The sequence below is a fragment of the Girardinichthys multiradiatus genome, chromosome 1 (assembly GCF_021462225.1).
Source record: "Girardinichthys multiradiatus isolate DD_20200921_A chromosome 1, DD_fGirMul_XY1, whole genome shotgun sequence".
Classification (NCBI taxonomy): domain Eukaryota; kingdom Metazoa; phylum Chordata; class Actinopteri; order Cyprinodontiformes; family Goodeidae; genus Girardinichthys; species Girardinichthys multiradiatus.
This window is the reverse complement of record NC_061794.1, coordinates 18,286,132-18,299,193: the sequence shown is the minus strand read 5'-3', so window position 1 is coordinate 18,299,193 and position 13,062 is coordinate 18,286,132. Positions and strand designations below refer to the sequence as shown.

General features: G+C 38.3%; 1 protein-coding gene across 2 annotated transcripts; it reads left to right on the top strand.

Annotated features, from left to right (window-relative positions):
• The first annotated feature begins 4,539 nt into the window (after positions 1 to 4,539).
• Positions 4,540 to 12,628, top strand: rprd1b (regulation of nuclear pre-mRNA domain containing 1B). Of its 2 annotated transcripts, none has more exons than XM_047370096.1 (7): positions 4,540 to 5,209; positions 7,249 to 7,399; positions 7,984 to 8,117; positions 9,881 to 9,999; positions 10,255 to 10,381; positions 10,798 to 10,973; positions 11,522 to 12,628. In XM_047370096.1, exons 1-7 carry the CDS (start codon positions 5,059 to 5,061, stop codon positions 11,669 to 11,671), a joined length of 1,008 nt encoding a protein of 335 aa, XP_047226052.1. In that variant the 5' UTR covers positions 4,540 to 5,058; the 3' UTR covers positions 11,672 to 12,628. The 2 variants fall into 2 exon arrangements, with proteins under 2 accessions (XP_047226052.1, XP_047226059.1); XM_047370103.1 differs by having other exon boundaries at positions 4,542 to 5,209; positions 7,249 to 7,378.
• Positions 12,629 to 13,062: the final 434 nt, after the last annotated feature.

Here is a 13,062-nt window from a genome sequence, read left to right as displayed (position 1 = left end):
TTGTAATCATTCTGAATCCTGTAAAAAGAACCTTCACTTGCTACATTTCTTCCATCCTGTTTCCTCAATTTCAAATACACCATGAAAAAAGTTCTGTGAAGGTGTGTAGCTCAGTTTGCATTTTGGTTAATATTTTAGACTCAAATTACTAAACACACTTTTTGCATTGAAATACAATCTGACTGATAATTTCCTGGGTTCAAATCCAAAACCATTTGTTTTGACTGGGATAGTGTGCTTTTTTTCAGCCACAGTATTGAGGAGGCAAATGTCTATGGAAATTAGCTTATCTGTCAGTATAATATGTGATAAAGTTGATAAGACAAGCTTCTGGTTTTTTAATACCCTGTTTTTATTTGGTTCATTAGTAAAAGCATACTACAGCTTTAAACCATCATCTTGTAATTGACATTTTGCAAGCTGCTAAAAGTACTTTAAGCAAATATCTGTTCTGTGTTATTACAATGCCTCCTTGTAAAACCTTTAAATTAAATAGTGTTTTGGATGTGGGTATATCATAACCTGTGATTTGAACGAAAATCACAGAAATATTTCTCCAAGCTTGAACAACTCTGGAAAAAAATCTAAATATATGTGAATGGTTCACATGAATAAGATTGTACTCTTGATTTCAGACGGAATGAAAAATGTAATTATATTTTTCCAACAATGTTCTCCCCAAACACCAGAGGATGTTATGGATTGTTGTGTTCCCCACACATGCAGCCCATTGATCTGGGAAATGTTCACATTCAATTCTCTGTTCTTCAGGGTTTAATCTGTATTCTATTCCCTGAAAGAGATTAAATGTACCTTTCAAACAAACATTTCTTTCAATGAGTTGATCTTGGTTCTTTAGACTGTAATGTTTCAGCTGCAATGATGTTTCAAGTCATTTCTCATGACTTATCCATCTTTTAATATTGAACATAATGCTGTTAGCCCATGTGGGATCTAATGTTTAAACTTCTGGTCAAGATTGCTTGGGTTAAATGTTTATTATCAGCTATTGACCGAAGTACACTCACCGGCCACTTAATTAGGTACACCTTGCTAATACCGGGTTGGATCCCCTTTTGCCTTCAGAACTGCCTTAATCCTTCCTGGCATAGATTCAACAAGGTGCTGGAAACATTCCTCAGAGAGTTTGGTCCATATTGACATGATAGCATCACACAGATGCTGCAGATTTGTTGGCTGCACATCCATGATGCGAATCTCCCGTTCCACCACATCCCAAAGGTGATTTATTGGATTGAGATCTGGTGACTGTGGATGCCATTTGAGTCCAGTGAACTCATTGTCATGTTCAAGAAAGCAGTCTGAGATGATTTGTGCTTTATGACATGGTGCGTTATCCTGCTGGAAGTAACCATCAGAAGATGGGTACACTGTGGTTATAAAGAGATGGACATGGTGAGCAACAATACTCAGGTAGGCTGTGGTGTTGACACGATGCTCAATTGGTACTAAGAGGCCCAAAGTGTGTCAAGAAAATATCCCCCACACCATTACACCACCACCACCAGCCTGAACCGTTGATACAAGGCAGGATGGATCTATGCTTTCATGTTGTTGATGCCATATTCTGACCCTACCATCCGAATGTCGCAGCAGAAATCGAGACTCATCAGACCAGGCAACGTTTTTCCAATCTTCTATTGTCCAAGTTTGGTGAGCCTGTGTGAATTGTACCCTCAGTTTCCTGTTCTTAGCTGATAGGAGTGGCACCTGGTGTGGTCTTCTGCTGCTGTAGCCCATCTGCCTCAAGGTTCGACGTATTGTGCGTTCAGAGATGCTCTTCTGCATGCCTTGGTTGTAACGAGTGGTTATTTGAGTTACTGTTGCCTTTCTATTAGCTTGAACCAGTCTGGCCATTCTCCTCGGACCTCTGGCATCAACAAGGCATTTGCGTCCACAAAAATGCCGCTCACTGGATATTTTCTCTTTTTTGGACCATTCTCTGTAAATCCTAGAGTTTGGTAGTGCGTGAAAATCCCAGTAGATTAGCAGTTTCTGAAATACTCAGACCAGCCTGTCTGGCACCAACAACCATGCCTCGTTCAAAGTCATTTAAATCACCTTTCTTCCCCATTCTGATGCTCAGTTTGAACTGCAGCAGATTGTCTTGACCGTGTCTACATGCCTTAATGCACTGAGTTGCTGCCATGTGATTGGGTGATTAGAAATTTGTGTTAACAAGCAGCTGGACAGGTGTACCTAATAAAGTGGCCAGTGAGTGTAATCTGAGCTCGTCTTCTAGCTTTTAGTTTCTCATTAGAGTAAACATAGTGGTGCATTTTTATTTATTTTCAAAGTGCAGGTAGCAGTTTAAAGGTAGATTACTACAGTAGGTTTATGCTACTTTATCATCTCTGACTTTTTATTGCAGAAAAGTTCAACTGTGAAAATAATGATTAATCTTTTCTGTGTCATTGTTCTATTTCAGTCAGAACAGAACTAAAATGTACAACATTGTGTCCCCTGTTCCGACACCTTGATGTATGTAAATTGAAAAGTCAATTCTGCCTCACATCTGGTAAGCCTTAGTTAAGCTAAGGCTTAATCACTAGAATCACCCCAGCCTTTTTTTACCTTACACTGGATCTTAAAAGTGTACACACCCCTGAATGATTTTTGAGAATTGGGCATAAACAGGTTTTAATAGATAAAAATACATATTTTAAAAATATTAATAAGTCTAAACTAATATGACCATAGCAGCTTGCTTTGGCTATCAGATAACATATTAGTGCACCCACCTTATTCTGTTTTTTTCTGCTATGTATGTAGAAATTTCCTGGCTTAACTATTTTTATCAACACTCTCACAGACAACACAAAGCTGTTAATATTCACATCAAATATTTCTACAGAATTCCATGTGTACTTATTTAAAAGATCTAACATGATGCAATGTTGAATTGGTTAGCATTAAACATAAAAAAATTATAGTTTTGGACATAAAAATACACTTGATCTATTTTGAAGAAATAATCATTTTAAAAATTAGCTGCATTGTAGAAACAGTTGCAGTAATACCAGTTTAAAACACATAAAGTTGCATGTGTCAACTTATTCAGTAAGTTAGAATATTAAATTTATTTCAGTAACACATTATATAGATTAATTACACACAGACTGATTTTTTAAACTTCTATTTCTATTAATTATAATGAGTTTATACTTACAGCTAATCAAAATACGACATTTAAGATTAGAATATTGCATCAAATGTCCAACTGGTTTGTGTTGTGCATTAGGGGATTTGTTTTAGAATGCTGTCTAACCGAGTCATTTGACTTAGTTACTTAATGAAATAGTTTTGGAGGAGCAACATTTCTTGATGGAGGGTATTATCTTCTTTTTTTCTTGGTGATTCATTTCTATTTCTGGTTTGTTCTTTGTACCAATTGTTTTTTCAGTTGGTTCCCACCTTTATGACATCTTGAAGTGTTTCCAAGCTTTCTCTCTCTCTCTCATGTGTCGTAATTTAGTTACTTTTTTCTTCCTTTTGACTATGGACGGCCAACTTCAAGGTGGCTTATGATCCAATGGACAGTATGGTGGAGTTTCTCGTTGTTGGAGGGCTCTGTTTTCTGCGCTATCATAACTCCTGCTGTTTGTGTTTCCAAACCTTTCTTGTAGTCAACTTTTCCCTTTCATTCAAGTCATGGATATCAGTTTTTAACCTTGCATTCTCACCTTTCTTTTTCATCTTTGTTTTTCTTTTCTCAGGTAATTTTTCTTTAATTGTAGCTAGCTCCCTATATTTGTCATATCTCTGCTTGTTTGCTTCTGAAGTTAAGATATTTTTGTTTAATTGAAATATTTACTAAATGTCCAAAATAATGTAAAGGTATACCAGCGATGTTACTGGTAAACATTTTGTTGAATTGTGTTGTGAAATTCCGTAATTAACTAATGGTTTTTATAATGGGGGATCCATGTGTATTGAAAGAACAGTAACATTTAGGCCTGTGTGGCAAAAAAAAATGGCATGTTTGGAAATTAGAATAATTGCGGGCCATACTAGAACAGTATTTATTGTGATTATAAATAATATTCAAATCACCACTAAAAATGATTTGGATGTTTAAGTCAACACCATCACACCACCATCAGACAGAAAAACCGGTGTTGTAGATGTCTAACGGAGTTGACAAAAACACACTTTTTTGTTTAAAATGGATAATCTCTGCTGCCAGCTTTCTCTGGCCTCCTCTTATAATTAATAAATGTATGTAATAATTTACAAGCATTTAGATGGCATTTATCTTGTATCCTGTCAAAATGAAAATAAAAAAGGGGTTGAAAACATATAAACAAAAAAAAAATAAAGCCATAGATAATGTTAAAAGGTCTACATAAGACAAAGCGCTGTTATTTACATTATAAAAGCCTATTTTATAACTAAAGTGAAATCAGCTTTATCATTTTAGAACTTGTATCTGTGGATGTTGATTGATCCACGATCAGGCTGATACGCGGTTCTCACCTGTGACGTCTATTTTCTGCGACACGCAGGACAGGGTGAAAGTGCAAGCTGCCATTTTTTCGAGCCATTTTTTTTTTTTACATGAGTTTATGCGACCAAATCCAGAGTGTGAGTTTTAACCCAGTCTTTTGCTGTTGTATAGTAAACCGTAGTGTATTAGAAATATTGCAGAGGAATGTTTTAGACTCGCCTTTTTGCTTTGCTTCAGGTTAAAGTGAAGAGAAGCTCGGCGCTTTACTTATCTGCAGCTGGCTGCTTAGCTGGTAGCTAATATTAGCTTCTGCTGTAAACAAACAACTATCTGTAAAGGCATAGCAGCTTCTATCTGCTGTTTTTTTCCTTTACATTTTTCTTTAATTTAGGTATTTAAGAGCTACAATCACGTTAGAAACATGGATCTATGATCAGTAGGCAATAGAAAGCTGTCTGATTCCGATTATCTGCGAGCTAACTTTAGTTTTGATGACGGTGCGAGCTCCTCCAAAATAGCTCGGAGCTCAGTTGCTTTGGAGCGGGTCGGGTCAGTTTTTAGTGGAACCGGGAACAGAAGAACTGGTCGACATGTCGTCCTTCTCCGAGTCAGCCCTGGAGAAGAAGCTGACGGAACTGAGCAGCTCTCAGCAGAGCGTCCAGACTCTATCTCTGTGGATCATCCACCACCGCAAACACTCGGGCCTCATCGTCAAAGTGTGGCACCGGGAACTGAAGAAAGGTGAGACACACACTGGTCCAAGCAAAGACGGGCTTCTATAATGCTACAGCTTTGGTACAGTTAAACAGTATTACGTGTATTTTCGTGTAATATTGAGGATCAGTAGTCTCTCTCTGCTAAAGTCAGCTACAGGTTTGTAAAGTTGTGATTTGCAAGCGTGTTTCTTGTTAAGTAGTCTTTGTAAAGTAGATATCCTAAGCTTGACCTCATACAAAGCAGAGAAAACAAAGAGGAATTTGTGCCTTGCAATAGTGTTTTTACTTCATGAACCTTTTTACGTTGTGTTATATCAGGACCAACAGTGTATTCTTTTGGGATTCTGGGGAACACATATGGAAAAAGGCTCATGATTTTCAAATATTATATAACATCAGCACTGTGTTCAGTGTGATGACTTTCTGCTTTCCAATCTTGGATAGATAGATAGGGAGAGTGATTGAGTGAGTGAGTTATCATGGGTCCCTCCGGGCCCAGCCTGTCAGTTTAGTTGGATGGTCATGTCTTGATGGTTTTGGAGTTCTGCCTTATACCTTCCGTTCTCAGATAATGGACTGAACAAATGTCAACCCTTGGGATATTGTGCTCTAAACGTCTTGAACATTTCATTCCTGACCCGTCTGGTGTGTTCCTTGGTTTTCATAAATGCTGTTTAATGTTCTCTAACACACCTCTGAGGCTTACACAGAATAGTTGTGTTTATGCAGATGTTAAAATACACAGATGGCTTCTACATACTAATTAGGTGACTTCAGAACACAGGTGGTTGAGTTTTTGTGGGGGGTGATTACATATGCACACCACACTTTTCAGATTTTTATTTGTAAAATTTTTTGAACTTAAATTTTCATTGAACTTCATATTTATGTGCTAATTTGCGTTGCTCTTTCACAAAAAACCATAACACAATACACTGAAGGTCATGGTTGCAACACGATGACGTGCAAATGTTAAATTGATTAAAGTTTTTATTGAAAAGTGGCGCTGGTGGTCTAGGGGTTAAGCGCGGGACCCAAGTATAGAGGTTACAGTACTCGAAGCGGCCGTCCTGGGTTCGAGTCCCGGACCCGGAGACCTTTGCCGAATGTCTTCCCCCTCTCTCTCCCCATATTTTCTGTCTGCCTACTGTTGGAAAAATTGAAAAATAAAGGCCTTTAGTGCCGCAAAAAAAAAAAAAAAAAAGTTTATTTATTCCCTTGTGAGTTTTTGCAAACTGGTTTTCAGATCTGCCACATGTGGGGATCAGGTTTTGTTGTTTTTAGCTCTATAAAGTTGCTGACTCAGTTGAAAAGAACGTCTCCAAGTGCCTTCTTTTCACACTTGCGATGCCCAAGTCCAATGGGAATGAATCAGGCTATAAACAGGCTGCTGCATCATGTTTACTGTGATGTGTTCTACTTTACCCGAGTGTTGCAAGAGGTGGATGTGCAAATAGTATCTCCATTAAGTGTCTGTCCATCCATCCATTTTCTGTACCCTCTAATCCTTACAGGGTTGCAGAGGCACTGGTTGCAGAGGTCAGTGGGAGGGAGGTGGTTCACATCTAGGACACATCGCTTGTCCATCACAGGGCATCACAGAGACAAACAACCATCTACACACACCCTCACTAAAGGGCAATTTAGAGTGGACAAATAACCTAACATGCATCTTTCTGGACTGTGGAAGAACATCCGAGAATCCATAGAGAACCCACATATGCACAGGGAGAAACTCCAGAAAGGTCTAGGCCAGGATTCGAGCTTCCTGCTGCAAGGCCACAGCATTAACAACCATTTCATCATTCAGTCCTTTATTTTAAAGTAACTAGAAGCCAAAAGGCCTGTTTAGGTGATGCTTTCAGAGCCCGAATAGCTCTGCAATTCAGTTTGCTGATAGATGTGGTAAATTAAACTCTAGGGATGAAGAAAAGTATGCATTATGATTGCACAAATTAATATAATTTCTGAACAAATACAAATAATAAGCTGGGTATTGTCAAACTTTTCCAAGTTGATTAAAAAAATCTAGATCTGAAATATATATTACTATGTGTTTTCCAGCTAAAAACAACAGGAAGTTGACGTTCCTGTATCTGGCAAACGATGTGATCCAGAACAGCAAGAAGAAAGGACCAGAGTTTGCCAAAGACTTCGAGTCTGTACTTGTGGATGCCTGCTCCCATGTAGCAAGGTGTGTTTCAGCAACTCCACGGTATGTTTTCTCAAGCGAGAATAAACCATATTCTGAGGGATTAGTGAGTGAGCGTTGATAAGTCCAATGGGTTTTGTATCATTGATGAGCGTCTGTTGGTGACCGAACAGCTAAGATGCGATGATGAGGGAAAAATTGGCTCACTCTTTGTTGTTGAAATGGAATAACTGCAGATTAATTTATTTTTAGCATCTCTCTAAAATTTGCTCGCAAACACTTCAAATAGAAAATTCTGCATTAAAATATACTGGAACCAGTTTCGCTGTCCCCTTTAAAAGGTGCACTGGTAATAATATTAAATAAAGTTTGAATCGGAGAAGTTCAATTTAATACTGACAAAATTGCTTGCATCCAGGTTTCTGCTGAATGTTTCATGTTTAAATGTAGATATTGTTCACTTTGTCCAACTTTTCTTTAGTGGAAATAAAGACACAAACAAATCTATTTACATATTTTGGATACTATAATTCCAAATATTTTTTCACCTGTTTGGAAAAATATTGATGTATTTTTTTCGTTCTCAAGCTTGCAATTTTTCCCTCCTTCGCTGTGCTTCAATCTGCTGTTTTCTTGCCACTCTACAGTGAAGTTGATGATGGTTGTAAAAAGCAGATGGAGAGGCTGCTGAACATCTGGAAGGAAAGGAATCTGTACAGAGGGGATTTCATTCAGCAGCTCAAACTGGCCATAGAGGACTCCAACAGCCCCAGACCCTCAGGTTTGACGACTCAACAACGATATAATTGCTGGAATTTTTTTTATGCATTATTTACACTTTTTTTTTTTTCGCAAAAAATATTGTGAAAACTGGGTGTGTATTAGTATTCACCCCTGCCTGAGGCAACACTTTGCTGCAACTGTAGCTGTAAGTCTTTTGTGATATTTCTCAATCAACCTTTTACATGTAGAGAATAAAACGTTGGCTCTTCGTTCTTTGTGAAATAGCTCACGTTCCGTCAGATCAGTTGGATAGTGTCTGTGAACATCAGTTTTCTACTACAAATTTCAAGTCTTACCACAGATTCAATTCGAGTTTGGGTTTGTACTTTGACTAGACCATTCTAACACATGAATATGCTTTGATCTAAGCCATTCATTGTATATCCGGCTGTATGCTTAGGGTTATTGTCCTGCTGGAAGGTGAACCTCTGCCCCAGTCTAGAGTCTTTTGGAGCCTCTGGCAGGTTTTCTTCCAATATTGTCTAATTATTTAGCTCAACCCATTTTTCCATCAACTCTCGTCAGCTTCCCTGTCTCTGCTTAAGAACGATGCTGCCTCCATGTTTCACATTGAGGATGGTGTGTTCAGGGTGATATAAAGTGTTAGTTTTCCAGTGCTGGTGCTAACTGGTTTTTATAAAAGAACTGGTTGTATTTTCCACCACCTGGGAGCCAAGTTGAAGCCACATCATTATGTTATCAGAAGTTGTGTTTATGGGTTATTTCAAGATAAATGGCAGGGAGATGCGAGACTGTCAGCTTGTGTCATGCTGATGCAAATTCAACATTTTATAGTTGAAGCGCTGCATTTGTACTGCTTTATATTTAACCCATCAAAAACTACAGAAAATTCACGAGTTCTAAACATGACGCTCAGTATGTTTTGATTGGCCGCTGTTCTCCATGAGCCCGTAGCTCCTGATGAAAGTGGTTCTTTCTTCTGGTCTGCTGGCTCAGCACCGGTTTTCCTGAGCCAGAGCCAGAACTTGCCTTGACGGAAACACAAAGAACTGTTGCTAAGAAAGGTCTAGCACCAGTTAAAGACTGGAACCAGTTTGGTGAAAAAGACCCCATAGTGTTTTGCATGTAGGCAATGTCTTTGCAGCTCTTCCGTGAACCTCCCCACAGCTTTACCTCTGACCTGTCTGCTGTGTTCCTGGGTCTTTATGATGTTCACTAATGTTCTCTAACAGACCTCTGAGGCTTTCACAAAACAGCTGCATTCATACAGATATTAAATGACAAACAGATAGACTCTAGTTACTGATTAGGTGATATTTGGAGGTATTTGGGTGCGCTGGATTTTATTTAAGGGTATCAGAGTAAAGGGTCTGAATATAAATGTGTCCCTCCTTTTTCAGTGCAAAAAATGAGAACCATATATTCCATTTCTTCCACTTTCCTACTATGCACTACTTTGTGTTGGTCTATCAGATACATAACAATAAAATGCAGGTTTGTGGTTGTAACATGACAAATAGTTTCAAAGGGTTTGATTAATTTTGTAAGGCATTGTAAATGTATGCTGTGGTTTGTAAGGATTGGAGATACCACAGAATTAGCTTAAAGGTAAAGAACACACACACTTTAACCAGTACTCCTAGGTTGTAATGTTTTGGTCATATTGCCCACCTCTGGTGGTGTTTTTTTCAGTCTCTTTGCTCAAACTATTCACCAAGTGGAGCCACACTTGCAGTAGTTGATTACACATTTAATATTTGCTTCATTTCTATTCTGTGCCATATACTTGTGACTCTGCAGAAGAAAAGAAGGCTATAAAACGAAGCTATCAGAAGATCCAGGAAGATGAAGAGGATGACGATGACGACTACAGAAGCCACATATCTCCACACACCACAGATTCCTCAGCGACTCAGCTGGTACTCACGCTCGCCTCATGCAGAACATTAACAACTAATGTATTACATTGACAAGTCAAGCATTGATCAGACCAAACGGGCTCAAAACCATTAGTGAATTTATGCTTCAGTTCAAATGCATTGCTTCTTAGTGTCATTAGTTTCTTTTTATCTTCATTTGAACTCATCTCTGTTTGAACTTTTTGCTCCTGATATTTTTTTAGTCCTGTGTTTTCCAATGTAATCTTTTATGCTTTTGGTCACAAACCTTTTCAGACGGAGGAGTTGGTGAAAGCTCTGCAGGACTTGGAGAACGCCGCATCAGGCGACGCAACCGTTCGGCAGAAGATCGCCTCACTTCCACAGGAAGTTCAGGATGTTTCCCTCCTGGAGAAGATTACTGGTAAGATCTGACATTTTATTTGCATAGTTTTTGTTGCTTGGCTGTATTTTTTGACAGTGCATCAAAAAGTAATTGATATGAAAAAGAAATTCAAAACAAATGGACATGTAAATACAGAAAAGGAGCAATTATACAAGAAATTATTGCACATAGTGTTTGGAATAAATTGTAAAAACACAAATGTAATTTACTGAAATGAAATTCTTTAATTTAGCTAAATATTGATGTCGTTTAGATTGTATGAAATGCCCTTTAAACTTTGACCTATTCACGCTGAGCAATAAAGGACAAAATCTACTCAATAAATGCATGTTTAGAGACCAAGACATAGGAAAAAGTGTTCAGCACTGGATAAAACTGTCATAAACTCAGAGAATATTCTGCAAACTTAACAAACAACTTTACCTCCAATCCAGACAAGGAGGCTGCAGACAAGCTGTCTAAAACTGTGGACGAGGCCTGTTTGCTGCTGGCGGAGTACAACGGACGACTGGCAGCAGAGCTTGAAGACCGTAGGCAGCTTGCTCGTATGCTGACTGAATACATCAGCAGTCAGAAGGAGGCGCTGGTGGAAAGGGAGAAGAAACTGGAGGTAAAGCACAACATCAATGTACAAAAACTATATTTCGATCTGTGTTTTCACTTTAATTCTATCTGGTTTATTTATCATCAATCATACATTTGTGAGTACAGCATACATTGGATCAGTAATAGATTCAGTTAGTTCACCCACTGAACTGATTTATGTTCATAATTCAATGCGTTAACAGTTTTTAATTAAAGGGGCACGCTGATGTAAACTAGGTCAAATTCATTTTTCTGGTATTTTGGGAAACAAATCTACAGTATGTTACAAATATCTCATAACTGAAGACAGGACAAAGAGCAGTTATTGGAAAAGTCATGAAGGGTTTCATTTAAGAGAGTTACACAGAGTTGAAAATGCTCAGCTTGACTTCTTAGTGATTGTAGTGTTCAAGTTAGTATGAAGCAAGTGTTGCAATTTCAGATTAGCAGGATATGGTTTAGATTTCAACAAAAAATATATACATATATTTTTGTGCCTGCAAATGTTTTTATTTCTGATTAATTAAACGTTTTGGAGACGTCAGTAAATGTGGTTCCTGCTTTTTCCTGCAGGAGTATAAACAGAAGCTGGCGAGGGTGACTCGGGTGAGAAAGGAGCTCAAGTCCCACATCCAGAGTCTCCCGGATCTGTCCCTGCTGCCCAACGTCACTGGTGGTTTGGCGCCTCTACCTTCTGCAGGAGACCTCTTCTCCACCGACTGAGAGCTCTTCAACCGAACAGACTACTGGAACGTCCCTCCTCAGCCAACCTCAGCCTCATGTTTGAGTAACAAGGATGCTCCTGGCTTTGCCTCCACCTTGAAGGCACATGTGGTAAAACCTCTGTGCTAGTCTGCAGAAGAGCAGCTTAGTCCACCTGCTTACTCAATCCTGGCAGGACAGGAAGGAGACATGAGAAGAAAAGCAGAGAACTGAGACTCTGCCTGACCGGATTCTATGCCACCAGCCCGGACGTTTGGTTCCTGATTGTTTTTATTTTCTTTTAAATGCTGAAATGTTGTTTCATTTAAAGCCCTGTCCCGTGTGATATGTTTTTCCATTTTGTCTAGGTTATGGCTACAGTCTGAGGAGGATAATGTTCATTAGTTAAATTTTTTTTTGGCCCTCTGTTGGTGGCTTTTTATCAGCGCTCGGCTGGATAGGCAGTTTAGTGTGTGAAAAGATCATGTTGGGCTCAGCATGTGTGGATTTTTGTTTTCTCATCTGTTACATCCCAACTTGGTTTTAGTTACACTCTTGAGTCCATTTAAACGAGATTTGTTGAGAAGAAGCTTTCAAACAGTAACAAAGACAAATTCTGGTCTTCTGTTTGTGTCAAAAACGATGTCCAACCAAAAAAGTACCCTTTGTTTTAGTTTAGGCTTATAATCTGATTAAGTTTAGTAAGGTGTGATAGGTTTGAGTTTTGCAAAAAACAAGCTGAAATGAGGAAATACTGCAACGTTTTCTTTCAAAGAAACTGTTTTGTGTACTTGTGTGTAAACGACACATTTGAAATGCTAACATAAGGAGTAGTACAGTATCTTCTGGAAACGAAAACTTGTGTTGCATGTTTAGAGTTTGGAAATATGAAAAAAAAAATAAAATTTATCACATCTGAGTAAGAGCAGAACAGCTTAAATGCATCTGAATGGGAAATAAACCTAAAACTCATTTTCATTTTTTATCCTCAAGTCTTTGCCTTAAACGTGTGAAAGGAATAATTTCAAATAATTTCTTTTTTTAAGAGATTAGGAGCAACTGAAAGGAGATTTAACCCTGATTTTATTTATTCGGCTTGGTATGATTATCTCCTAATTGTTGGATTTTTTTATTGCTTGCATACAATTAGAAAAAACCCTATATATGTAGGTCTTTTACAATTCATCACAGAGAACATTTTGGTTAATTCTTTCAGAGGAACCTAAGGGCTCCTGCTGATGGACAGAAGACCTTTTTTACAAAAGGGGTTTAGAAAAGCAGTGAAAGTGTTGTTTACTGATCTGTGAGTGGAGTCTCTTGGCTGTTCAGGAGCACAAATATTTTTTTTAAAAAGAAGTAAGTTAAGCTAAACAGCTTTATTTGTTTCCGTTGAACCCAAATTGGAGCAGACG

Excerpts from the sequence above, each read along its gene's own strand:
- rprd1b (XM_047370096.1), top strand. The coding sequence starts at position 5,059 with ATGTCGTCCTTCTCCGAGTCAGCCCTGGAGAAGAAGCTGACGGAACTG. Across the intron at positions 5,210-7,248 it reads GCACCGGGAACTGAAGAAAG|CTAAAAACAACAGGAAGTTG; the intron begins GTGAGACACACA and ends TGTGTTTTCCAG. Across the intron at positions 7,400-7,983 it reads TGTGTTTCAGCAACTCCACG|TGAAGTTGATGATGGTTGTA; the intron begins GTATGTTTTCTC and ends GCCACTCTACAG.